Here is a 26,778-nt window from a genome sequence, read left to right as displayed (position 1 = left end):
ATTGATGTGGTTTTGCTGTATTGTTGTTGGGCCTTACAATATTAAAGACCTTGAGGCGACTATTGTTGTGATTAGGCAGTATATCAATAAAACTGAATTAAATTGAATATACACATTGTGATAGTTTGTTTAAGATGAAGCAGATAAATAGAAAGTAAAATAGGAGAGATGGGATCAAAAACAAATATGCACAAGGATGTTTTATCCTAACAAACTGACCAAGTTGTCTCATTGTAAACTTCAGTTTTCAGTTGTGAAAACTGCCTGTGTTAATTTTTTCTGCCTAACTTTGAACATTGCTTTGTTTTTTTCCCTAGATGCCCCACTCCAGGATGTGACGGCTCAGGTCACATCACAGGAAACTATGCCTCACACAGAAGGTAACAGAACACAAATGCACGCACACACACGCACACACACACACACACACACACACACACACACAAACACACATATGTATAGCCAGTCAGAGAGGCCTAGCGACAGTTCACAATAGATTAGACAGGCACCACATACACATGATCCTATTTTCATCCATATTAGGCGTTTTCAATGGATTTGGTTTGTCATTTGGTTGAAGAACCTCTGTAAAATTATTCTTCCTTACCATGTTCTCTTCCTTTATTAAGTAATCACTTCACCAGACCTTTTCTTTCCAGCCCTATGTTATCAACTCCATACTTTCTGTTTTCAGTCTCTCTGGGTGCCCGCGTGCCAAGAAAAGTGGAATTAAAACTCCTACCAAGGACAACCAGGAGGACTCCGAGCTTTTAAAGTTCGTACCGCTCAGAAAGTCATAACGTCTGCTTTTAGCATGACTGACGGTAAAACTAAAATGCAATAAAGGAAAGAGAGAGCGAGAGAGAGAGAGAGAGACAGAGAAAGAAAGAGAGGAAAGTCACTGTGAATCATATGCAGAGGTAGTGATCTGTCCCCGTAACTGAATCAACTTACTCATGGGAAAATACACTTACTGCAGATACTGATTCTGAATATAATTCATGGTAGACTATTGCAGAGTACATTGTTATTACATAAGAAATACATGGGCTTCATATTGCACACAAAACTGTTAATATAACAGTATGTGGAGAAAGCATGTACCAAATTGTAATAGCTCATTTGTCAGCAATATCTTGGATTGTAATAATATGTCCAACACAGAATGTAGCAAAACTGCTAAAAACCTTTCAGTTTTTAAGATTAGAATAATCTTAGTTTCACTTTACTTTCATTTTTGCATTCTCCTTGTCTAACCTTTGTGCCCCATCATTCTCTTTCTTTCCGTATCTGCTTCCTATCTTTCATACTTCTTCTTCTCCTTCTCTTCTCTCTTTCTTCTTACCACCTCTGCTCTCTGCAGATGTCCGGTGCCGGGCTGTGACAGCCTGGGCCACATCAGTGGCAAGTACGCCACACATCGTAGCGCTTACGGGTGCCCGTTGGCGGCCCGCAGACAAAAGGAAGGTCTTCTGAATGGCACACCATTCAATTGGAAGGCCTTCAAGACAGAGGGTCCAACCTGCCCCACCCCAGGTTGTGATGGCTCTGGACATGCTAACGGAAGCTTCCTCACACACCGCAGGTAAGCTTAGGCTTTGATCAGTATCTTCACATTTTAAAAACAAATTGATTAAATGAGGAATTCAGATTTTTATAAAATGCTGCCAATGGCCAAGTATCTCTGAATCTCTCTTTTTTATGTGTGGATATTTTAGTTATTCTTTTAAAAATTTGTCACAAATGCTAAAATGTCAAGCTTCAGTTTGATACCATATTTTTAAATCGCTATGTCTGACCAAAAAAATAATACGTAAATCTCTGTAAACATCCCATCAGTTGGTCATTTTCAACTTTAAACTGATCTAGGCCAACATAGTCAAGTCTTTAAGTTAAGCTAATTTACAGCTTGATAGTTCGGAAATCGGAAATGGTTCCTCGAGAATTAAATAAGAATAATTATGATGCCAGGAGGGGTAAAAAACAGTTAGCCTAGCTCCACTTTCCAATGGTAAACAGTATTCAGAACAGCTAACCAGATGTTTTTAACATGTGTTAAATAGTCTGTCTAGCCGTTTCCAGTTATTTTTCTAGGCTAAGCTTTTTCCCCATAGCAGCAGTACATAATTAACACATGCCACTGTAAGGTATAATGTTCTTTATTTACATGTAATGTTAAATTTGATCCTCTCTGAATTTCATTTCAGCCTCTCGGGATGCCCCAGAGCCTTGTATGCTAAGAAGAAGGCCAAGTTCCCTACAGAAGACTATCTGAGCACTAAGTTCAGAGCCAGTGATGGTAAGATGGTTAATTAAGAAAAATCTATGTGTTTACTGAGCAGAAAATCCTCCCCTCTGTTTACTGAGTCAAATAATAATAATGCCAATGTTAGATTAGAGGTTTTTCTCTGTTTTCTTTTCTTTTGTTTTGTTTTGTTTTGCAAAACATGTTTTTCTCTTCGCCTCTCCTTTAGTTTTGGACAACGATGAGGACATCAAGCAGCTCAACAAAGAGATTAATGACCTTAATGAATCCAACAATGAAATGGAGGCTGACATGGTCAACCTGCAGACTCAGGTGTTTGTTTGTTGTTGTTGTTTTTTTCCTTTAGTGTGATCTTCAGTGTATGCTCTTGTTTTCTCGAGGAGCTCCAGTTTCTCCATGCAACAGCAATACTGCCTACCTTAGCCAGACTCTTGCAAAAGAGATAAAGTAATTATTGATCACTGTCACCACCTTATGAAACCTTGGTTTCAAAAGCATGACACTGTTGAGAATGAATGGAGAACTATAATTTCAGGAGGATATTTGTCTGGAACGTCTTTTACCAGGATTACAGTTTCTGTATTTGAGACTCTAAAGAGCACGGCAGGACACTTTAAAGATGGATAAAATTGTCCAGTATCAGTATTGCATCTGACCAATCACATTGTTGTGATGTGTGATGCATGATGTTTCCACATCCCAAAATTATGTCATCGCTACAATCTGATCGGTTACTTGCAATGTTGAACTGGAACCAACATTAGATTTGTGGTCCCAGGAAGAACGAAGATATAAGATGGTGCGAGCCACTAGAGAAGAAAAAAATGTCTCTATAATGTCTGGACTATGCCAGACCACAGCTGCTATTAAAATCTTCTTTTAAAAATCCCCAATTATTTCAGATGTTAATTTGTAGTTGAAGATTAAAACATTTGCTGATGGTCTACTGCTGTGCGTTGCAGATTTCCTCTATGGAGAAGAACCTAAAGAGCATCGAGCACGAGAATAAGATGATTGAGGAGCAGAACGAGGCTCTGTTCATGGAGCTGTCTGGTCTGAGCCGAGCCCTCATCCGCAGCCTGGCTAATATCCGTCTGCCACACATGGTAAGTCCGCATTTACACCCTGTTCTCATTGATTGTGCATTTGTTTGAAGGCAAATCTGGTGCGCTGAAGAGCGCGTGGAGCCTTGTTTCTATTTGCTCCCCTCAGTTGAGATTGGTTTTCATTTGCACCACAGCAGGAGCCAATCACAGAGCAGAACTTTGACAGATACATCAGCACCCTGACTGACATGTACACCAACAAGGACTGCTTCCAGAGCCCCGAGAACAAGGCTCTGCTGGAGAGCATCAACAAAGCTGTGAAGGGCATCAAGGTTTGAGGCTCCACACACACAAATGGAGAATGCAAACTGTCCTGAAGTGCACAGAGTGCGGCGGAGGTGGAGTCAGGAAGGAGAGATGTTGAAATGCTCTATGATATATCGTAATATGATTCAAAAAAAAAAAAAAAAAAAAGGGAATTCAGGTTATTTAAGTAAATGGCAACTTAAAAAAATATCAACCCAGGGAGCACTCTGTTGAAGAAAAGTGACGCGGACCAAAATCCACATCATGCTGCTGCTGGGATTCAAAGGAGGAACCAGAAGAAGATCCATGTTACTAGAAGCTGTATCTGGGGGTTTAAATATACTGTATGTTTACCCGTTGTCTCTTTTGTGTCCTTAACTGTTTTTCGGAGAGGGTTTCGCAACTGGTCAGTCCGTTTTTTTTGCATTTCTCCTCGGCCGGAACACGGAGACAGGCGAGGCTTGAGTGTTGCTCGCCAGAGCCCGGAGGAAGAGGAGCACTAACTGGAGCAGAAGACTCCCACCACCGCTGTCTCCTGTAGCATTCTCTATGGCAAGCATCTGTGGCTCTGAAACTCTCTCTGATCCACAACCATACTCACACCACAACCCCCAGCGATATGAAGCATGCACTAAACTGAATGTGCGTTTGCTTGGTGGTATTACTGCAGCGATCATCAGCGGGAAAAAAAACCTCATTGAGCAAGGTCGCGAGTTTGATTTAAACGCTGCAGCCCCCCCCCCTCCAATGAAATCATAGTAATAGTGTGCACACATTTCGAATTCAGTTAGTCATATCTATGGTACTTATCAGCCTAGGAATTGCACTTCATTTCAATGACTAGTTTTTGTGGTACAATAATTATTGTTATATATGAATTATTTATACCTGTGAACTTTTAAATTGTAACTTATTGCCATTTATGTTATTGAGGTTTATTTATTTGAAGCAATCTATTTATTAACTTTGTTTAGTGGAACACACACACACACACACACACACACAAATGCATCTTTACTGATTATCAAGGTCAAAAAGCAATTTGCAGATGCCGTACATCAATATTTTAAAAGTCTATATAGATAAATGACAAGGCATAGTTTGTTTTGGAGTACTTTTTAAAAATCCTTTTTAAGTGCAAATATTTTATAATAGACTCAAATTTTTTTTGATAATTTTACAGTAAAAAAAAATATTTTTTTGGCTTGTTGCTCTTGTTTTCCTCGTTTTTATTTTGTTTGTGTTCTTTCTGTTACATAAAAAAAAAACACCGATGAGGAGATGAAAACAAAAAGAAACTATGTATTTATTATTTATTTAATATGAAAGAAATTGACTGATATGGCTGTATATTTATTTTGTTATTTATGTGCGTGATGTGAGAGTTGAGTCTGAGTAGTCTTAAAGATCCTCTGCTAATATTTAAATAAAGAACGAAAAAATAAATAAAATCAATACAAATACTGTTTGATTGCTTAGGCATAGATGTACCAGCAGCTGATTGTTTAAAAAACAAAACAAAACAAACAAACAAAAAAAAATCCCCAGAAGCAGTCACTTTCACTATCCACTCTCTGAGTGTTTGCTTTTGTCAGGTGATGAGAAAAATTTGTAGAGGAATTTAAAAAAAATGTTACCTCTCCCAAGCGCTTTGTAGCGGCCAGAAGTGGCTCACCCACAATCTCTGTGATGTACCATGGCTGCTTAAGTAACGGTTTTGAATTCTCTCCATCAGTGCAGTGGTACATGTGTAGAGCTCTATTCCAGCAGTGTTTTAGTCTGGATGTACGAGTCTAAAACACACACAGTGACATATCCATATCGAGGATACTGTAGGATGGCCTCCTTTGACAAACTTTTATCAGATAAACATACACACCCTTGTAGCCTTACTCTAGATTTTAATTTTTTGATGCACAAAGTGCCACTAAAAAAATAAATAAATAAAGGAGAAGAAGAGAACTCACTTTCTTTCCTGACTCTTCGCATTTCTGCAATGTAACAATGTCTGGTCCTGAGGAGACCACGGCATCAAGAGAGTGGTGATTGTTTCAGATGCCTTTATTTCTCTGCCAAGATGGCCATAAGTACACTATATATACATTCTGTATAAATAGATTTTAAAGATGCTATATATATATACATATATATATATATATATATATATATATGAATATAAACATACATATATTTTTACAGTGTAATTGTTGACTTGCTCTTCTTCTTCTCTTGTATATCCTTATCAAAAGATCACTAGCTTATTGGAAAGAGAAATGAGGAGGGATTATCAGTAGGAGGCAGTTACACCTTAATTAATATCACTAAGACCTGCTCAACTGTGGCTTTAAACATACCATTGAGTCAAAGCTGAAGGCGATGATACAGTACAATACTTTGGAAGTGTTCTCATAGGATTCCTTTTTTAAATTTGCTTTCCTTGTCTGTCCCTGATCCAGAAATGTCAGAAACATCTACTGTATGTTGTACTACTGAATCTGAGAAATGAAACCATCAGTTTAGATGGCTGGCTCTTTGTTCCTAAATGTCACGTGAGTTCATGTATGAAAAAAAATTAGAAAAAAACAACAACAAAAAATGACGATGATGATGCCTCTGAGTAATGCGCATAGTGTTTAGCGACATTCTGCAGTGATTGTGTTAATAATGGAAACGGCTCACTCTCTGTGAGCTTTCCGATACTGAAGTGAGCAAGTAGAAGACCGTAGTGTAACCTGCCTTTGCGTTGCACCTGCTGTGGTGTGCACAACCCCGTGTGTAACTCTGATGTCGAAGGCATGTTTTCAATGTGCTTTTAGCCAATGTAGAATGAATCTCCTTTGTGCACTTTCTCAATAACTGTTGAAGATGCCAGCATTTTGAGTCTTAACTTGTAAGAAACCCAATAGATAGATGACGGGCAAGTGTCCCGCCTGTTTGTCACATAGAAAAAAAACACACAAAAAAACAAGCCGTTTCATTCAGGGGGTTCAAAATGTATTTTTTAAAAAAGGAAGTGGTACTTTCTTTTCCAAACAAAAGGGAAAAAAAGAACAACCAAAAGAGACTGACGGGAAGCAGAGTTTGGTTCTCAGGTGATCGGGGAGAGCTGCTAAAGCAGAGCAGAGCAATGCCATAGGTCAGCCAGTCAGCTGAGGCTAGAGGCAACAGCAGCGGCTGGATCAAGGCCTAGATGACTGTGTGGGAGTGGGAAATTGATTTGCCCGGCTACACAATCTCCCCTTTGCTTTAGGAGGAGGCGTTTGTTGCATAAATACGAGTCCGTCACTCAAAAGAATGTCAGAGCCTTTTATGACTTTTATACTCCCCAAAACCCTCCCCCCCCAAAGCCCCCACACCACGACCTCCCCTCATTCCTCATATTTTGTGTAACCTCTCCCCAGGAAAAATAGTTTGGATGCATTTGGTTAACAAAGTAGCGTATTCCCTCTCTTGAAATGCACGAGAATACTACCCGAGAGTGTTAAGACTGAATATTCTCCCAACTTATTTGATAAGGCATGACCCCTTTTAAACTGCTTGATGAAACTGTCTACTGAGGTATGTAAATGAATAACACTGAGGCCATGAAAGCATAGCATTTCAAAAAAAAGAAAAAATGTCAGCTGAGAAAGCGAATGCAGCCCACGGTTGGTTCTGCGCCCACGCACTGTATGTTTTCTTATTTACATAAAAGTACCAAGTGATGGAGTGAGCAGATTTATTATTCTAAATTGCAAAGGAACAACAAAAGTGGTCAGAGCTCAGTTTCCCCCGAAGCACCTGGGACGAAAATTGAATTGAACCTGATGAAACGTTCAGGGGAACCAGAATCTTGTTTCAGAGGGGTCGAGGGAGGGGAGCGCATCGTCACCTGGCGAGAGCAGGTTGATGCCCACGCGCACACACTCTACACTGAGAATAAGAAAGAAATGTCAAGCTGAGCAAAACCAAAAGACCCCCAACATCCTCCCTGCTGTAGTCGCAAGCTGTGTGGTCTTATCATGTGTGCCTTTCTCACTGAACTCATTTTGAGATAGGGTATGTTTACACCTGGTTCAAATACTGCTGAAAACATTTGGTCTGAATCTAGATGTTTTACGTTCAGGGGCGGGGTTAGCTGTTGGGGAGGGATGGGGGCCAATCATGTCAAATAAATGCGTTTTCACATCCAGGCAGAGGCCGTTCTGTGACAGAGATGGCACGAAACAACGAGCCTAAGGAAACTGTGATCCCATTCTGTCGATTCAGGTACCAAAACTGCATGGACAGTTTCTGTGAAGGAATCTGAAGAACATCATCATTATCATCATCATCATCATCATCCTAGCCATCCCTAGATAATGCATTAGTGTGCAGGGCATTATTTTGAAATAAGTGGAAGTGTCTGTACATATTTGTATTAAGAAGAAACAGTGTTATTGTTGTTGTATCGAAGACGAGTTGAAAATGGTTTTAAAAAAAAAAGGGAAAAAAAGAAAATAGGTTGTGACAAAGAGAAAAAAAAATCCGCAGCCAAGGGTTGTCCTGCTAGCACATTTTTACACAGATGAGCTATTTTTACTGGTGATTTTCTAGGTATTGATACTGATATCCTTTTAAAGTACAAAACTTCCAAAATTACAAGCACTTCCACAACGATAGATTGTACGGTGGTTTTTGTTACTTTTGTAGATGTGGTCGTTCCTTTGCTACAGCAACGTTTTTTAAAGTGGGACAGGCCTTGGCTGTGTGTCCTTGGGGTCTCATGTTTGTTTGTTTGTTTGGGTTTTTTTGCCTAATTTGTTTTTGTTTGGGAAGTAAAACACTGTAGATGGGCCAATTTTGTGACTGTTTGTTTGTGTACTTGTGTACGTTCCCCTGTTCCTGTGTCAGTGTTATAAAGCAGAGAAGTGATGTCAGTTATTGTGGGGGTATGAACCATTTTAAATGTTCTCTATGAAAAACACAAATAAAGACTCATAGACAAGTGTGACTTTGTTATATCATTTTGTGCATGCGTGTGTGTGTGTGTGTGTGTGTGTGTGTGTGTGTGTGTGTGATCCTGTACATCTATCTATGTGGGGAGTTTTACACCTTGTGAGAGACATTTGTTGATCCCTGCCCGAGGAATCAGGTTCAGGTTAGAATGGTTAATCCATAATATCTTTGAGGGTCCCCACAAAGTAAATACATGTGTGTTTTCTTCTTTATGTTAAAAGAAAAATCTTAAGCACATCTCTCCAATGTGTGGATCTTTTGGCTGGTCCTAACAGCATCACATGGTTGATTGATGATTAAGATTTGGTTTTAGAGTAAAGTTACAACAGTTTAATCATTCGTCCTTTCAGAAACCAAAGTTGATTGCCCACACCGAAAAACTTTTTGCCAGTGTTGAGTAAATTGTATTTAAATTTTTGGAAAACAAATCGTAATGACTTTAAATTTTCCAAACTAAAGAAAGGCTTGCGCAAAAGTGTCCGCATTTCTTCTTATTTTGCTTCCAAGGAGCCAGATCTTCTTGTATTTTTTTAAGAAGTAGCTCTTCAGGCCTTTTGAAAGTTTTTCTGCTTCATCCACCCATTTTAAATATATTCCACTGACAATTTTCAAAAGACTGTTTTGTTTGTTCAGCCCCTTCAACACTGACCTATGAATCAAGCATGAGAGGGGCAGTTTGTTACTAGCAGCCTGTCACAAAGGACCTAATTTGATCCCATTTCTTCAGATGAGTCTATGAAAAATGACAAAAATAACAGTTTGATGGGCATAAAATTGTATTTCTGCACCAACAAGGTGATTCCCAGAGAGCTATTAGCTGAAAACTTGGCATAGTGAGCAGTGTGTCCTTAGGAAACACTGAGGTAACTGGACAAATAGAGGGCAAAAGAAGAAGCAGCAGGACTAAAAAGCTGTGTACAGCAGATGAATAGTATCTGAAAGTCATGTCCTTAAGAAGAAAATCCAGCAAAGACCTGACACAGGTCTGGAGTGATGCCTCTGGCCCTTTAGTTGATCCATCTACAGCATCATCAGTAATGCTTTAAGTGGAAGGGTGACTGCCATTCTTAAGGAAGGAAAATGGGGAGAAAAGGCTGAGATATGCTAATTTACACAAGAACTGGACTCAAAATCCGTTACAGCATGTCATATAAGCGATGAATCTGATTTGTGAAATTTGGGTTCAAATTGTCACCAATACTTACAGAGGAGATCAGAAGAGAGGAACAACGCTGAGTGCTTCTACAGCATCTATAAAGCATCTGGAGGCTCTCAAGAGTGATGCTGAAAAGCTAGTTCATGTATTTATTACTTCTATGCTAAATTCATTATTATCAGGGTGCTCTAGAAACTACCTGCAGATCCAGAACACTGCATAAGAGTACTGACTAGGTACTAGTAGGAGAGAGCATATGTCTCCTATATTGGCTTTTCTTCATTGGACTCCTGTTAAATCCAGAACTAAATTTAAAATCCTGCTCCTCACATACAAAATCTTAAATAATCAGGCTGCATCATATCTTAAAGACCTCATACTACCTTTTTATCCTGACAGACCACTTTGCTTACAGACTGCTGGCTTACCTGTGATTTCCAGACATTTCACAGGAAGAATGGAATGCAGAGCTTTCAGCTTTCAGCCAGTTAGTAATATATCACACACTGTCTTTCTATATATTAAACAAAATTAGGGATCTGAATTTGCTGCTAAAATGTAGCTAGATTATTTATGTTTCCATCGCTCTATTTATATTTTGAGCAGCACTGCCATCTAGTGGATCATTTTCTGAACCTTTGTTATATACAACGTTCTTTAATCATTCCTGGAATTCTCAAAAGTATAGGTAAAGTTCGAAATGCATAAGTGAATGAGACCACAATCCATCAGTAATATACTGTTGTCTTAAAATGCAGCGAGTTACCGTAACTTTTGATGCTTTTTAGTGAAAAGCAGAATCCTGTTGATGTTCTGGTCTAGCCAATTAGTACTCATTACTATAATACTCTGTGATTTTGCCACCATATTTTTTAGAGATGCTTTCTTTTCTTAATTTTAGCTGTTTACTAGAACACATTACAGGTTTGTGGTGAATATGAGCTTAAAGTGCATACTCTTAGCTTTTATTTGAGGGGGTTGAGCAAAAGTTTATTTATTTATTACAACATATTTGGTCCACAGATTGAAAAGTAAATTGCAGCTGGGCTAATGTAGTATATCAAGTATGTTAAAGAATTCAGTTATGACTTCAGTTATGTTAAAGAATAATAAATTCACAACAAACAACTGCAGATCCATCATTATTCTCTTGTCTTTATTCTTCTTCCTGGAATCCAACAAAAAAAGTTGACAATAAGATACTGAAAGAGCACATTTGTGCATTCATGTTAGTGTTTCTTTAAAAAAAAAAAAAATCAGAATGTGTGTCTTTCAAAGAGTCCCATTCACTCAGTGAGCTGTGAGCCTTGACACCTGGATACCAGCCCCCTGCTATATAAAAGAATGAGTTTGAAGGTGGTGGTTCATAATTTTTTTGTTCCACTGAACAATTCTAGTTGCAAGCGATTAAATGTAAAGAATTTGCATTAATTATCAACAATACACAGGCCTTTAATCACACACACATTTACAAAGACACACACACACACACATACTGAGAGAGGGAGTTTCTAAGGAGCCAGGTTTTCTTTTAAAAGTCATTTTTAAAGTGGTTTTTCTGAGGTTTCTGAACATCTTTCTTTGAAGTTTCTTTTTGAACATTTGCTCATTTCAATACAGTCCTTGTACCTGAACATTTTCAGAGGCTTTTTTTTTAAAGAGACTGAATCATTCAAGCATAAAAAGGCACCTTATTCAAGGGATAGACCAGCATTGTATCTACGTGTACAGACAATTTAGCAAAGAATTAATTATAAATTGTATCTTTAGGCATTTTGTTTCTAGGCCTAAAAAAAACAAACAACCTACCTACAACTAAATAAACATTATCTGAAAGTCATGTCCTAAAGAGATGGGAAAAGCAAAGACCTCACACAGGACCTGAGAGATGAATCTGGCCTTTCAGTTAATCCATGTATTGATCACCTAAGGAAGGGAAGAGAAGGCTGAGATATGCCAAACCACACATTAGCTGGACTGAAAAGCAGTGATAACAAGTCTTGTGGAGTGATAAATCCAAATATGAAAGTTTTGGTTCAAATAACTGTCAGTATGTATGGAGAAGGTCAGTGAGTGTCTCCCGCCAGGCTTCTTTTACCTTGTGCACAGTACTATATCCAAGTAAGGTACTGACTTGACTTTTAACCTACTGACCTACAGAAGTTTCAACACAGCAACTATCAAAGCGACTGTCAGAGGTGGGTCGAGTATCCAAAAATTGTACTCAAGTAAGAGTATCATTACTTTAAAAAATTATTACTCAAGTAAAAGTAAAAAGTAGTCGTCAAAAAAGTTACTCAAGTAAGAGTAAAAAAGTACTTGGTGAAAAGGCTACTCAAGTACTGAGTAAATAGCGAGTAACTGTTTGAAATGTCCGATTTATTTTATAAATAAATGCTATCAGACAATCAAAAATAAATAAATATACAAATGTTAGTATTTTCAAAATGAATATGTAAAAAGATCCACAAAATAAGGCACAACAATTCTAATTTCAAGATTTCAGTTTTCCACAACGTAAAGCTTTTTCAAGCAAAACCCACAGTAAATATATTGGCATTTACAGCAGCCTCAGAGTAAACATTAGAACGAGGCAACTTCAACATAACAGACTACAGCTGATGCGCCAGAATGTCATACTAGGGCTGGTTCTTTTAAATACAAGGAGGGATTAAGTAAATCAGAAACAAATGACACAGAGATGCAACAGGTATAATCAGGAAAAGTTTATTCCCAAGGCAGACAGCAGGAATAAAAAAAAAAACAAAAAACATCTGTGCTAAAATTCCACACGAATAGACATTCTAACAAAACTTATTTTGTATACTAAAATACCCTGAAGTATAGACAGTGGATTAACACAATGTAATATATAAAAATGTAAAAACTACACTCACAAATAAACACTGAAATCAGAGTAAAACTAATTATAAAAGACAAATACAAATTCCCACTATGTGGATGTACATATGTGTATGGCTCACTTTACCATAAATTGTTTCTTCAGTCAGTGAAATGGTGCTTCAGCTTCAGGAGCAGTTGGCTCTCAAGGTTCTTGCTGTGAAGCTGTGACCGTTTGGCAGTGAACAGGAGTCCTGCATGACTAAAAAGTCTCTCACAGGCTGCAGATGCAGGAAGAGCTGTATTGACTTTGATCGACAGCTTCTTGATGTGAGGAAAGCCATGCAATACATCCACACCTCCAGTGATTGGACACGAAAGGTACCTCTCCAGTTCCTCTGCTACTGGCTTTCCTGACCCCATGGATCCATCATCTTCGTCGAATAGGCCGCTGTTTGTCCTGGCCTCATCCAGCTCTGTGTCTAGGTGATGTCTGATGAAGTGGAGACCTGTGGAAAGATGTAAGGTTTTCAAAAGAATTAGGTCTGGTCATCATAGTGCTGTATACACTGCCAAGCTGCAGATGTTTGTTTGGAGCTAGCCTCCAAAAGCTGGCCATACACTGTGCGATTTTTGGCCCATTTTGAGACGATTTTTCAGTCGCGCAACAGTTTTGGGGATCGGCCGTGTTTTGCCTTAATCGTGTGTGCATCGTGTAGTATACATGGGGTAACGATAAGCAGTTAACACCTCATGACCAGCTCCCAATCATCAATTGTATGGTCGCATGATAATCAAACCAGTTTGAAATCCTGTCGCCTCTCACACTGCGCAGCACAAACACAGAAATGAAAGAAAAGGTGGAGCGGCACGGCAGTGCAGCGTGTGATCTGGACACAAGAGATGGAGGCACAACTTGTAGGATGAAGCTCATCCGAGTACGTAAGCATGTCTGCCACCCAGGCAAAAGAAAAATAGCTATATCACGTTATAACGTAAACAGTATATTGTTCTAACAATATACCTTTCACGTTTGAACAATATTTATATTCTACGAACGTCATAATTATGTATATTGTAATAACGTGATATTGTATTGTTCAAACGTGAAAAATATATTGTTAGAAAAACATACTTTTCACGTTATAACGTGACATAGCTCTATTTTTCTTTTGCCCCGGTGGCAGCTCTACGCTTCCGTATCCGAGGCTTTTCAATGTGGCCTCACAAAATTATCACGACTACAACAACCATGAAAAGAGTTGGATGGACATTGCTGTTCAATCACAGCTGCCTGGTCAATGTTTTTCATTAGTAATTTAGCGAAGTTGATGGTGTGTGTGTCTGTGTGAGTGAAAGACAGAGAGGTAGAGCAAGGGAACTGATTTTGTATGATAAGCTTCATGTTATGGACGCACAGTTTGAGCCCTCAGGTCGCATCAGAGCATCAGGTCGTATAGTGTGAGACCTGCATCGTGACCTATGAACTTCTAACCTCTGCGATTTAATTGTACAGTATGAGCAGGAGCGGAATAACGTGACTGAAAAAAGAACTCGCAGAGTGTTTGCCCAGCTTAATGCAGACTGTTTAAACTAAACAAGCTGCTGTTTCACATAATAAACCCTGTCAGCCGCAGTATTGCCTTCTGTTTAACAGTTAAAGCAGTAGAGACGAGCTGTTTGCATGTGCGTGAAACTCTAGCGTCATTAACCAGGCTAGCTGTTAGCTTATAGCTCACGCTAGCTAACCAGCGAGCAGTTAAAAAGACAGCTGAAGCTGCACAAAACACCCACAAACTTATCTCACTACAACGTAGCGCCGGAAATATGACTCGCAGCTCGACACAGCTGCTGTAACATAAGACTGACATCCAGCTAACCACAGCTAAAAAGATATTTAGAGAAAACTTACCGTTTCATCAGGTTACGAGCTGATTTAACGCTGAAAAGTTGGTTTGTTTTGGCTCTCATTGAAGACACCGACACTGCAGACATAGCTGTTCTTTTGTGCTGCTTTTAAGCGAAACATTCTTTGTATGTGAGGCCAAAGGTGTTCATCCTCTTCGGCTCTAGCGTAGACTCTGCCATCATATTTCTTCTACTTTAAAAAACGCTTGGGCCGCTCCGCCCGCCACGGGTTCAAACTGGTCATGTGACTGTATGGCCACGTCTCATTGGTAAAAAAGTTACCGGAAACTCCACTGACAGCATGTTATCTAGTGTGTTAAACTATTTTTTTTAAAGTAAAGAGTCGAATTTTGCAAATGTAGCGGAGTAAAAGTTCTTCTTCATAAATGTACTCAAGTAAAAGTAAAAAGTATCGTGCAAAAAAGGTACTTAAAAAGTACATTTTTTTCAAAAACTTACTCAAGTAAATGTAACGGAGTAAATGTAGCTCGTTACTACCCACCTCTGGCGACTGTAAATCAGTAATAATTAGTAGGGCTGGGCCATATTATACCGTTCACGGTAATACCGGTATAATGTTAGGCAACGATAAGAAAATGAAATATCGTGATAGAATATGGGTAAAACACGCATGCGCAGTGCCTTTGTTTTCATACGCACATGGCCGATTGTTGAGTGAAACGGATGAACCAGAATCGGTTTGTAAAAGTGGTGCAACTTCAGTGATGTGGAACTGGTTTGGTGTTTGTCTGTCAGATACACAACAAAGCACATTTTTTTGTAGAACATACAAGCGGGCCGTCGTTATTGCCGTATTTGTCGGACTAAGGTGCTCGTAAATCTGGGAGTAATCTGGGTCCTAAACTCCGTCCGCTTCAGGTCCCAAAGTCAACCGAACACACAGCATCACTGAGAGTTAAAAACTGTCTAAATTCTTTCATCTTTAATAAAACGACAAGCATTGCTGCTTTACCAGGTATTTAACATCCAGGCATCCATGAAAACAGAATTTATTACATTTAACGGAGTTAGAAGTTAGCAGGAAGCTAGCGGAAGTTTTTTTTTTTTTTTTTTTTTTAAGCTAGCGGAAGTTAGCTCGCTAGTTTCGCTAGTTACCTAAGCATGGTATAGCATGTTCTGACTGAGAGATTTCTGAAAAAATTCAAACGTACAGCTCTGCTATCACTTCCAACATAAATGAAGACAGAAAACTAAACAGCAGTGACGTTTGTAGGGTTACTGAAGTTGGGCTAGGTGGTATATAATGATGTGCTACGTGATCGCTAGCGACACAGCTATGCTAGCATAACATAAACAGTGAAGCTGGAGGATGAACGCTAACACTTTTCCACTCGATAAAAGTTAATGTGAGGGTTCCTGGTGGTTAGGGACAAATGCAATCGCATGGCAAGATGCTGTAAACCAGGGGTGTCAAACTCAAATACACAGTGGGCCAAAATTCAAAACTGGAACAAAGTCGCGGGCCAACATTAATATTTATTGAAAAAAAATCTTCCTCCAGATATAAGAATGAATCTTTTCTTATGGACTCAAACAAGTTTTGCTGAAAAACTGAATATGGAACAAGCAAAGCTTAATACTAAACAATATATATATTAGCTGTATAATACCAGTAGGCCAGCATTAATAGTAATTTGGTATGGCTTCACGGGCCAAATGTAATTAGGCTGCGGGCCAAATTTGGCCCGCGGGCCAGAGTTTGACACCTATGCTGTAAACAGACCAAACTTCAGTCAGGAGAACAACTGAGATAATCTATCCACAATACGAGGTTAGTCATTAATATACTGTAACAACATGGGAATAGAGCAGCTGTGATAGAATAAAGCATTAATGAATCAATGGTACAGAAGTGGAGGAAGCAAGAAGAATGAGTTGAATAAAGTTTGATTTATCTGACTGCTTTGTTTTGCTTAATGTGCCTTATAATCCTGTGCACCTTATGGTCCGAAAAATACATATTTGGCTTTTTTATTTGGCACACTGCAGTTTAATGTTGCAAAGCACCTCTTTTTAACTTAAGTGGATATTATACATGGTTATGCTCAGGATATGTCAGCCCATTTCTACTGTTAATGCCTTTTGGTTAAACTTTCAGCAAGGAATTTCCATTTGCACTGTTAAATTTTTATATAGCTTTAATGCATATTTAAAAAAAACAGCTGCTTGTTTAAGTGAAAATAAATGGATGGGGTTTTTTGCGCTAGTAAAATTGTGGAGTTGTATTTTGTCTCGCATCAATTATATCGTCAGTTATATCGTTATCGCAAATTTTCAAATATATATCTTGATAAATATTTTTGGCCATATCCCTGCTCTGATAATTAGTAAGACGGTAACAGGCCAATCAGAGCGAAGACATGCTTGGGTGGGCAAACAAACACTGAGCAGTATTGACACTCAGTTGGATGGAGCTGTTTTCCTCTCGCTGCCGCTCACATTTGCACTCTCCGTCGGTTTCCACCCGCATCTGGCCTGTTCCACTTCCACAGCCCACAGTGCTGAAAGTAGGCCATCCTCCTCTGGCCGTTACTCTGCGTGTGTTGCGTCTGACGTCAGGGCGTCAGCTGGCCGAATGTTTACATCCAGCAGTGATGTGTTTCTGACTGGATCCCCCACCAACAAGAGGCTGAGCACAAGGAAAAGCGCAGAGACAGAGAATATCAGGCGGCGTTAATAAGAGGTACACGCTTCAGTTGGTCCGTGTTGTGTGTGGAAGCGCGCTGTGTGCCTGCAGACCAGCAGCAGCTCGCTGGGCTCCTTCTCTCGATTTTCCTGATCTTCCACCGAAGATAATGCAGTTGTGTGTCGGCTTGTGTTGACCTTGTCGTTACATGGAGGTTTGTTACGAATGAATTGTGCTGTTGTTATCATTTAGGCTGGGTGATTATTGGCTCCAAAGAGCTCCATTTATTTATTTATTTCGAAACTGGATCACCTGAGTGGCGCAAATGGCACCGCAGCACAGCAGCGTGCAGACGGGTATGAGACCTGCTGGAGTTGGAGGTCCCGGCCGGAGCCGGACTTTAGACTCGACGTAAAAAAGCGTTTTTAGAAAGGACAGGGCGTGTTAGCTGATCACTAAAGCAGGAAATAAATAACCAAGTTCAGTTGGCACTGTTTGGCAGGAAGCGTGTACCCTACTAGCCTACTAAACCACTTACACTTAGATACGAAAATGACCGGCAGCGCCCTGTTGTGGCCATTTGTGTCCACAGCTCTAAACAAAACAAAGCAAATCAAAAAAAGAAAAAGGCGGGTGATCATACTCACGGGGGCATAGATTCCCATTGTATGCCAAAAAATAACGAGGCAGAAACCTTGTTCTTCTCCCCCCAAGAATTCATGTTCCTTTTAGGGCTTCACCACCTGACAATTTTTTTGTTTTTGAAACAAAGACATCCTCTGTTATTTAAATGCACTCAGCCCTTTCTTCTTTTATAGCTTAATGAGGGTGTCCAACATTTGGCAGACTGTGCACCCTGGAGTGATCTCTGTCCTTTGGCACTGCCCTGTGGTGTTGTTTTTAACAGAGCTGGTCACATCCTAGTCACATTCTGCTGCTAAAAACCACACCTAACCCTCTTACTGCAGTTTGATCATGTAATTGGTGCTGAAAGTCTCCTTTGGAAATTTTCACTACTACTTTGTGCCATTAAATTGATCCAGGAGTTGATCCAGATGCGTACTGTTGAAGTGAGAACAAAGGAAAAAGTTTGAATACTAGTCTGCTGCAATGCATTAATTCAGTTCTTTTTTTAAAATTTATATAGCAATTTATACAGCAATTGCCTCAAGGGCCTTTACATTGTAAGGTAAAGAATCTACAAAATACAGAGAAAACCCTAAGAATCACACAGCCCTCTATGAGTAATACTAATCCTAAGAAGGAAAAACTCCCTTTTAACAGCAGAAATAGACTGAGAGAGGAGCGGCCATGAATATGAAGCAAAATGAAAGCAGTTTTGTAAAGACTGAGCAATATGGCAGAAAAGTAGAATGATTAAAGTCTAAATAATCAATATATAAGCCAAAATAAAAGACAGAAGCATAAATTAAGAAAGACATAGACATCAGGGGAAAAAAAAGATCAAAATGTCCAAAAATTGAGACTCAAAATATGTAAGATACACAGCTAGTTTCTCAGGGGGGCTTGGATGTGTCTTTGTCAGTGCCTGTATATAAAAGAAGGAAGTAAGCATAGTGGTTTATTTTAAAGCCTCAAAATTAGTGCGTGTTAAGTTTTTGGAAGACACTGAGATGAGAAGGTAGAGCGATAGCAACTACTGCTAATAAGCTTGATTAGCACTGTGCATTGATGGCTGTAAGGGTACTGTTCACCTGCTAATTAGTGCTGACAGACTAGTAATTTGGTAGAATTCCACTCTGCATGCTCCTTACAACAAGTCATATTATTTGTAAGATAATTCCATTAAAAATGCTCCAAAAGGAAACAGCACTAGCAAGATAAAAAGGACAAATTCAGTGGCCTGAATCAACAGAGGTGAGGCTTAGTAAGACAGCTAATGGCCATGGCTGCAAGTGTAGCAATCCTTATGAAAAAAACATAGACTAGTGAGTCTCTGGGCATTGATTGACTTTTAAAGTTAACCTTAAGAGGGCATTAGGAGACCTGGACATTTTGGCTCTTCTGTGTTTGCTCACTTTTGGCCATGCAGGTTGATAATCACCTCCTATTCACTTCATCCATTTGAGTTTAAGAAAATAAATTGATGAAGCTAGCTTTACCTAGAAAAAAGATAAAATATAATACAATGTATTCTGCCTCTTTGTTTAGCAAAAGCTTGATGGTGTTTGTCATACATGTAAAAGAAAGTAAATGGTTCTGAAAGTAAGTTTGAAGCTGCCAGTATACTGTTGAAATGTGCAGGACAAGGAGCACGTACTTAATTTGCTTAATAATTTAATCTGATATGTTGTTTAACTTCAGGTTTTTTTAGTTTAAGATAGCCTGCTAACCTGTTTATCTTTATGTGTCTGTTACAGATTAGTTTTGGAACCCGCTGGCACATTTTCTTATTTCTTATGGTTTTTGACACTGTTTGTTTTGAACACAAAACACAAGAAAACTCTAAGATATTTGATTTTTTTAAGGAAAGCAGCCCATCCTTTGACTGTAGAATCCTGTCCTAATGGCTTTTATTTGTTTCAGGTTTTTTCCCCCATTGGGGTTGTGGAATTGACACTAAAAGAACAAAGACAGTGTCATTTGGAAGCCTTTAAAGTGTGTAAACTTCTGGTGTGAGAGGGCACCAGCCTAGAAGTCCTCCTTTAATGAATGAACTTAAAAAACCACTGAAAGACTTAAAAAACAAACAAACAACAACAGCACAAGCACGAACAGCTATGGAACTGTGTCTCAAAGTGAAACCGTGCCTTATGCTCTTGTCATCTGGTCTTCAGTCAGGATGGGTGGAGCTGTGAGTGCTGGTGAGGACAACGATGACTTGATTGACAACCTTAAGGAGGCTTACTACATCCGCTCAGACCTGGTGGAGCGAGCCTTCCGAGCTATCGACCGTGCCGACTATTACCTGGATGAATACCGGGATAATGCATATAAGGTCAGCACAGTGAAAGTGTGTGGAATCAGCCCATAGGGGTCCAAGCTGGTAAATGTACTATATGCTATTGTTGCATTTAGGATCTGGCATGGCGGCATGGAAACATCCACCTATCTGCTCCATGTATTTACTCGGAAGTGATGGAGGCTTTGGATCTCCACCCTGGACTCTCCTTTCTCAACCTTGGCAGTGGGACGGGCTACCTCAGCACCATGGTCGGCCTCATTCTGGGTATGCAGCTCTGCACTTTTTCAGCATATATGCTGTGGTTATTATTTAAAGTACGCCAAATTAGCTATTAGCAGTTAATGCTTTCAGCGTACCAAAACAAAGACAGCTGTCACTGGATTACTTTACTCTGCAATGTTTTTGATGTAAAAAGAAGCATCGTTTTCCTGTGCTGTCTATGAAATTTTTTATTCACAGTAGAGATGGATAATGGTGTTTTCTTAGTTGGCGAAAATGTCTGCATGTTCACAAAAACAGTAATGCTTTTTGCTTATCAGGCTTTCATAACAGTGGTTGTTTTCATTTTTCATTTTATTTCATTTTTCATTTTATAAGATAAAGACCCTACAACATTTTAATACAAAGAGACCTTTGGCAGAACCAGGCTCAGGCAGGAGCAGCCACTGAACGGTTGGAGAGTGAGTGGGAAAATATAAGAAAGGGACAAGGAACAAAAAGAAAAGGACAAAATGAATCCAATACACTGAAGATGTTAACACTGAAGATACTCTGATATTCCTTCAGTGGTTGGATGTGTTATTGATAGTGATTTTGTGGAGTGGTCTGCTTCTGAATGTGAGTAAGATCAAAGAACGGGTGGTCAACTTCAGAAGAAAAAGGACAAGTGCAGGTACAGGTGTGTACCTGTTTCTATCCTGGGACAGGATATGCATGTGGTGGAGGAGTACAAGTAGCAGCGCAGCCACATCAACAACAGCTGGAACACCAACACAGATGATGTGTACAAAAAGGGGATGAACAAGCTCTATTTCCCAGGAAAGCTGAGCTACTTAAGTGCATGCAGAAAAATGATGAAGCTTTTCCAGCTGTGGTACACTGCAATCAGGAAGGATGGCTATGTGATTGGCTGCAAACTGAACACTTTTGAAGGCCACCAGAGAGTCTAGGAGATCATCTAATTGTTGGGGTTCTCTGTGTTATTGTTGGGTCTTTAACTTACAATATAAAGCACCTCAAGACAACTGTTGTTGTGATTTAGAGATATATGAATAAAATTGAATTGAATTAAATATTCACAAGGTTAATTAGACACTGTGCTGTGCTGACTGTTACAGGTCCCTTTGGAGTGAATCACGGCATAGAGTTACACGCAGATGTGATAGATTACGCCTACCAGAAGCTTGACTCCTTCATTAAAACCAGCGACAGTTTTGACAAGTAGGTCTCCTCTCCTCCTTGTCAGCAGCATTTTCTTTTTTATCTTCTCCACGGCTTGTTGTGCATTGCTGCTCTCTCACTTCAGATTTGAGTTCTGTGAGCCATCCTTCGTGGTGGGAAACTGCTTGGAGATCCCTCCAGAGAGCCGTCAATATGACAGGGTGTACTGCGGGGCCGGCGTCCAGAAAGAGCATGAGGATTATATGAAGAACCTGCTCAAGGTGGGGGGCATCCTGGTGATGCCTCTTGAGGAAAAGGTTTGTGGTCTGTCTGAGTCTCCATGGTATTTTATGTTACTTTTTAAAATATATGTGTAACTGGAAATATTCAAGAGATAATCTCTGTAAATAAATATCTGCATGTAGTAATGTCAACCTCGCTTTTGGAACCACAGTGGTGATTAGAGGAACTGCAGTTTTTGGCACACAAACTGATAGTATGAACTCTTCATGTTACTGAATTCAATCAGATAAAAAAATAATTTATAAACACAAAAGTATTAAAGGACTGCCCTTCTGTTTTATGCAGTTGACCAAGATCACTCGAACAGGACTGAACAGCTGGGAGACCAAAAAGATCATCTCAGTGTCCTTCGCCCCTCTGGTGCTGCCCAAGCACAGCACCAACAGCAAACCCAAGACTGTCCCACTACGTGAGTGTCATTTGTCCTTTTCTCATTTCTTGCCATTTTAATTTCCCCGATGTTGACTTGCCATTCTCAACATTTCAGCCAAGTTTGAGGTGCGATCGTTACAGGAACTGGCCCGTATCTGCATTCGCCACACCCTCAGAGTGACCACGGATGGAGGAGATGGCCACTCCCGTGGCCGAGGCTCCTCGTTCAGCGTTGGCCGGGGCCTGGCGGTGGCAGGGCTTCATAAGTATGGGCCTCGCTTCAAACGCAGGAGGGTCCACCGGCGCCACTGCAACGCCCTCGTCCTGGCCACCCGCCAGGTGGTAGCCAGCAGTGGGATTGGTCCTGCTTCCTTGGACAACAACAACAACCAGGGGGCACAAGGAGCGGAGGAAGAGGAGGAGGCAGGAGAGAGGGAGGTGAGGCAGCAGATGAGAGGGGGCAGGAGGGTGGGGAGGGGATCTGGAGGCAGGGCAGTCGTGGTGGAGGAGGAGGAGACAGTGGAGGAAGAGGATGAAGAGGAGGAGCAGGAAGAAGAAGAAGAGAAGGAGACGGGCGAGCTGCTCAGACCCCAGCCCGCCGTGAATGTCCTGAGAGAAAGGATCCTGGGCCTGCCACTACCTGAGCCTCTGAAGATGTACTTGCTGTACTACAGAGAGAAATGAGCTGCAGCCAGGTCCCGAGTCAAAGCCCAGAGCTGGAATTCTGCAGGGGCTAAAGCCTCTTTTCCAATCCCACCACCTACTGTACAGGCAGGACGATACACCTTACTGACCCCAAGCTCCGCCACGGGTCTGTTTCGCTGTTTCTCTCTTTTACCTGCCCTCATCCTCTCCGTCATCCATCCTGTTTCTGCTCCCTCTTTTTTCCGCTGCTCTTTACTCAAGTCATTTTCTGGTGCTGTGAAGAGTCAGCTCCGTACGTCCAGGGGAGGGGGAGGGAGGGTTTTCCATATGTAAACTTTGGACCTCCTTTGGGATGCAAAAAGACAGAAATTGGTATGAAATAAACCATTTATGAATTAGCTCTGCAGCTCTAATATTAGAAACAGCAGTTTAACAGTCCACTGTTCCCTGAGTACATAGCTTGTACAGAGGCAGCTTAGTGGCACTCAGAGAAGCTACAGTCACAGGCTAAACAAGACAACCCAAGATCAAAGACTGTAGCAGAGGGATCGGTTTAGCCACAGCCTGGAACTGATTACAGCTGGAGAGTACAGAATGATGGAGTGGAAGCCAGTTTGTGCACAAGCAGCTGTTATCATCTCACTGGAATGATGTCATTTTACTAAAGAAGATGCAGATTAAAGGGTATGAGAACTAAATAGGTTTTCTTTGGTGATGTTGTAGCTATAGCAGACAACCGCAAGATAGCGTGGCAGGTTTCTCCCACAGATTTCTAAATAAAATGGGAGCTGTGCCTTTAGCCCCCAGTCCATGATGTAATTTAAGCCCTTAAAGGATAATTGTGGTTTATTTGTTTCTGTTGTGTTTCGACACTGACAGAGATGATCTAAGAGCCATTTCACTTGCTGTTAATCCCAGTGTAGAGAGAGTAGGCTGCTGCATAGGATGCTGGTCAGCTACTAGCTTTTTTACACCTGCTTCTAGAAAAAAACACAACACTGTTGTCAGGCTGGAAATCAAATTGTACTAGTCTTCTTTTTTTTAAAACAAGGACGCTGGTTCTAGTCTTCTGCTAATACATGCTAATTGGTCAGCTGCCATGCTTCCTTGACAGATTCAAATGTTTACAAATGATAAGTACTAGAAGTGAAGGTCTGGGCTCGCATACAGCTGCCTGTGTTGGCACACCTTTCAGTCAAATCAAAGTTTGAGCCCTCGCTTAATTTTTCCACCTAAGAGGTTGCTGCTTTGAGGAACCCACAGAACTACAATAACCAGGGGAGCACAGCAAATTTAAATAAAACCAGAATTACCCTTTAAATGATCTTATTTTTAAGGCCGAGGCTCAGTCACCTTTTCCCTGTGTTTTATGAGCCTAGTTGACGATCTAGTGGGCTGAGTTTTCCTTTATTTTTTTTCTTCTTTCTTTCTTTCTTTCTTTCTTTCTTTCTTTCTTTCTTATGCATACGTTTCATCATGTGAATTTGTCATCGTCTCCTTGGAGATAAAGCTGACTTTAAGCCTCACATGTGCATCCAAAGGGCAGTCTCACTGTTTTTCTCTGCATCCCATTAACCAAAAGAGAATGACCATAAAATATACTAATATTCCATTTTACATAAATAAACCAGCATGATAAAAACACACAAGTAATTATTCTGATGACTGGGTGTGTACTGTCATGTTCCTTGTAATATTTAGGTTTTTTTTTTTGAATGAATTAATTTTCTGAGACTTGAAGTGGTGTGTATGTATGAAACTGTTGTACTTTTTGTTTTGTGAATCATAAGAAAAAGCAACTTTAAACAGGTACTTTAAAATAGAAGATACTTCTTTTAATTGCTATTTTTCCCACTGTGGACTCGTTTGATGGGCATTATTCCTTTGTACTTTGTACTTTACACTTCCTTCTGTGCCAAACTTTAGTTGCATGGACTCAAATCTGGAGTGGGGCCAAGCAGATCAACAGCAAGTCACTCATCACAAGAAAAAAAATACATTTCTAAAACTACATCACTTCCACTGTTTGGTACGTAAAAATCATCTAAAGCCTTAGATTTTTCCCATTTTAAAGTTGATTGCATTCGAAGAATCGGTTTTGAAGCACAAGGCAATGCAGAAGGCACTCTGCATCAGTAATACAGTGTATCAGATAAATCGTGGATGTGACCACAATAACGGGAATCAGAGAATATTGTTCCTTCTGAGTGCAACGTCACGCTTCACTGTGATTTTTTTTTTTTTTTTTCCACTGCTTGATCTATTTTCAAGTACTGTATGCGCACCATTCCTTTATTCAATACAAATACCATTCTGCTGTGCTGTTGTACTCCTCTGCTGAATGTATATGATCACACACTTTCTTTTTTCTCTTTTTCCTAAAGATCACATTTTGGTGAGACTGACTTGCTTGTTTTTCTGAGTTGAGCTGTAATATTGACTTGCGGATAATAAAGTTCATTATACAAAAGTTGACATTTCCTTTTGGTTTTGTCAGGTGAGGTATTGAGCTTTTTTTTTTCTTAGACAGTAAATGTGAAATATGACTATAATCCCAGAGATAAGAGGTTTGGAAATATATAAATTTAAAGGTGACATGCTAATTTATTGGTGGATTCCAACAGAGCAGGTCCAAAAAACCCTCATTTACAATCTGAAGAAAACAGGTCACAGCTTTTAATTTAGGCCTTTCAGTCCCTTTGCTACAGAATTAGGAACCTAAGCACCTATCCATGCAGTCTGCCTTTACAAACACTGAAAGAGTGGCTCTTTCTAAGAGCTCACTGAATTTTAGGTAATAGGATGCCACTATTGCTGCAAGTCACAAGTGAATTTTTTTCCCTGCTAGACATCAGCTGTCAGCTGTATTATTGCAAAGTGGAAACATGCAGCAATCAGTCCACATAAATTTACAAAGCAGAATCACTGAGTTCTGAGCTTATAGTGTGGAAAAGTCAGCAATGGTCTGCTAACTCAAAAACTGCAGTTCCATGCCTCCTCTATAATTAACATTAACATAAAAACTGTTAGCCTCATGACACAACTTTCCATGGCTGGAGTAATGCGTAGGAGGCCACAGTCCTTCTGCTCTAAAACAAGTTTTAGCTTTGCCTTTTTAACCCTTCTTCTGATTAACCATGTTTAATTTGCATCTACGTAGCGTGCGTGTGTGTATATGTGAATGAAAGAAACTAAGGAAAAAAGTAGAGGGAAGGGTAGGTCCTAATGTGTAACATCACACATTCTTAAATACCCTCAAAGACACACCATAGCACTCCCATTAATTTTTCTTTATTAATGTAAAGACACTAAACAAGTAGAAGACATAGCCAAGTCAGATACATAAGTGCACCAGCAGAATCGTCATATGGCTACAATGACAGCACGTAAAAATTGGTCACAAACAGTCTGGGAGTTTGGATCCAGTGATGTAGCTAAGTGATACAAGATTTCTCAATTAAATTATACATTCACATTTTGCTCACTAAATTTCTATGACCGATGAACACAGTCACAACCAAAACATGTTACTCAAGCGTGCTAAAATCATGCGTATACAGCATTTCAATGTTAGCTCTTATTTTAATATTTATGTTTGTGAAGTACAACTTACAGCTAATGTGCCAATACTGAACTGTGACCCCCTTCTGCACAGGCCCACATCAACAACATGACCCATGCTTTCAGCATCCATGTGGAAAACCCATCAACTAAGTGGAGAAAACAAGCCTGTACCTTGCCGAATACAAAGACACATAATATATGATGCAAAATAAAATAACATTTCAACATTAAATTACAGAGCTCCAAAAATAAAAACAACAACAACAATCTATTTTCAAGAAAAAAAATGAATAAAAAATTATATCTACATCTGTATATAAAAACATAGGATTGTAATAAGTTAAGCTTTTTCAATATGGAAACTCATGTTTGTGTTTCTTACAGATCTAAATGTGACTAAGGATTGCCTTTAAACAAGTTATATTCATTACAGTATCTAAA

General features: G+C 39.7%; 2 protein-coding genes and 1 long non-coding RNA gene across 3 annotated transcripts in view; 2 read left to right on the top strand and 1 right to left on the bottom strand.

Annotated features, from left to right (window-relative positions):
• Positions 1-8,578, top strand: part of myt1b (myelin transcription factor 1b) — a 145,224-nt gene extending 136,646 nt beyond the window's left edge. Inside the window, exons 18-24 of the mRNA XM_039604778.1 lie at positions 318-380; positions 695-775; positions 1,364-1,585; positions 2,208-2,299; positions 2,475-2,578; positions 3,229-3,372; positions 3,507-8,578. Coding sequence (XP_039460712.1) covers positions 318-380; positions 695-775; positions 1,364-1,585; positions 2,208-2,299; positions 2,475-2,578; positions 3,229-3,372; positions 3,507-3,650 — 850 coding nt within the window. The 3' untranslated portion in view covers positions 3,651-8,578. The remainder of the gene's footprint in view (positions 1-317; positions 381-694; positions 776-1,363; positions 1,586-2,207; positions 2,300-2,474; positions 2,579-3,228; positions 3,373-3,506) is intronic.
• A 3,884-nt stretch (positions 8,579-12,462) lies between these two features.
• LOC120435094 lies at positions 12,463-14,715 on the bottom strand. The gene is made up of 2 exons (XR_005609512.1): positions 14,505-14,715; positions 12,463-13,101 (listed from the first exon to the last, which is right to left on the bottom strand). It is a non-coding gene; the product is annotated as an uncharacterized LOC120435094 (long non-coding RNA).
• Positions 14,716-16,971: 2,256 nt separating this feature from the next.
• On the top strand, positions 16,972-25,245 carry LOC116328359 (protein-L-isoaspartate O-methyltransferase domain-containing protein 2). The gene is made up of 7 exons (XM_031750124.2): positions 16,972-17,204; positions 19,946-20,106; positions 20,187-20,337; positions 21,411-21,513; positions 21,599-21,770; positions 22,042-22,165; positions 22,244-25,245. The coding sequence occupies exons 2-7, from the start codon at positions 19,951-19,953 to the stop codon at positions 22,810-22,812; spliced, it is 1,275 nt and encodes a 424-aa protein (XP_031605984.1). The 5' UTR covers positions 16,972-17,204; positions 19,946-19,950; the 3' UTR covers positions 22,813-25,245.
• The last annotated feature ends 1,533 nt before the right edge of the window (positions 25,246-26,778 follow it).

This window comes from Oreochromis aureus, linkage group 20 (genome assembly GCF_013358895.1).
Source record: "Oreochromis aureus strain Israel breed Guangdong linkage group 20, ZZ_aureus, whole genome shotgun sequence".
In the NCBI taxonomy this organism is placed as follows: domain Eukaryota; kingdom Metazoa; phylum Chordata; class Actinopteri; order Cichliformes; family Cichlidae; genus Oreochromis; species Oreochromis aureus.
Note: the sequence above shows the minus strand (reverse complement) of the source record. Positions and strands in the feature narration are given on the sequence as shown.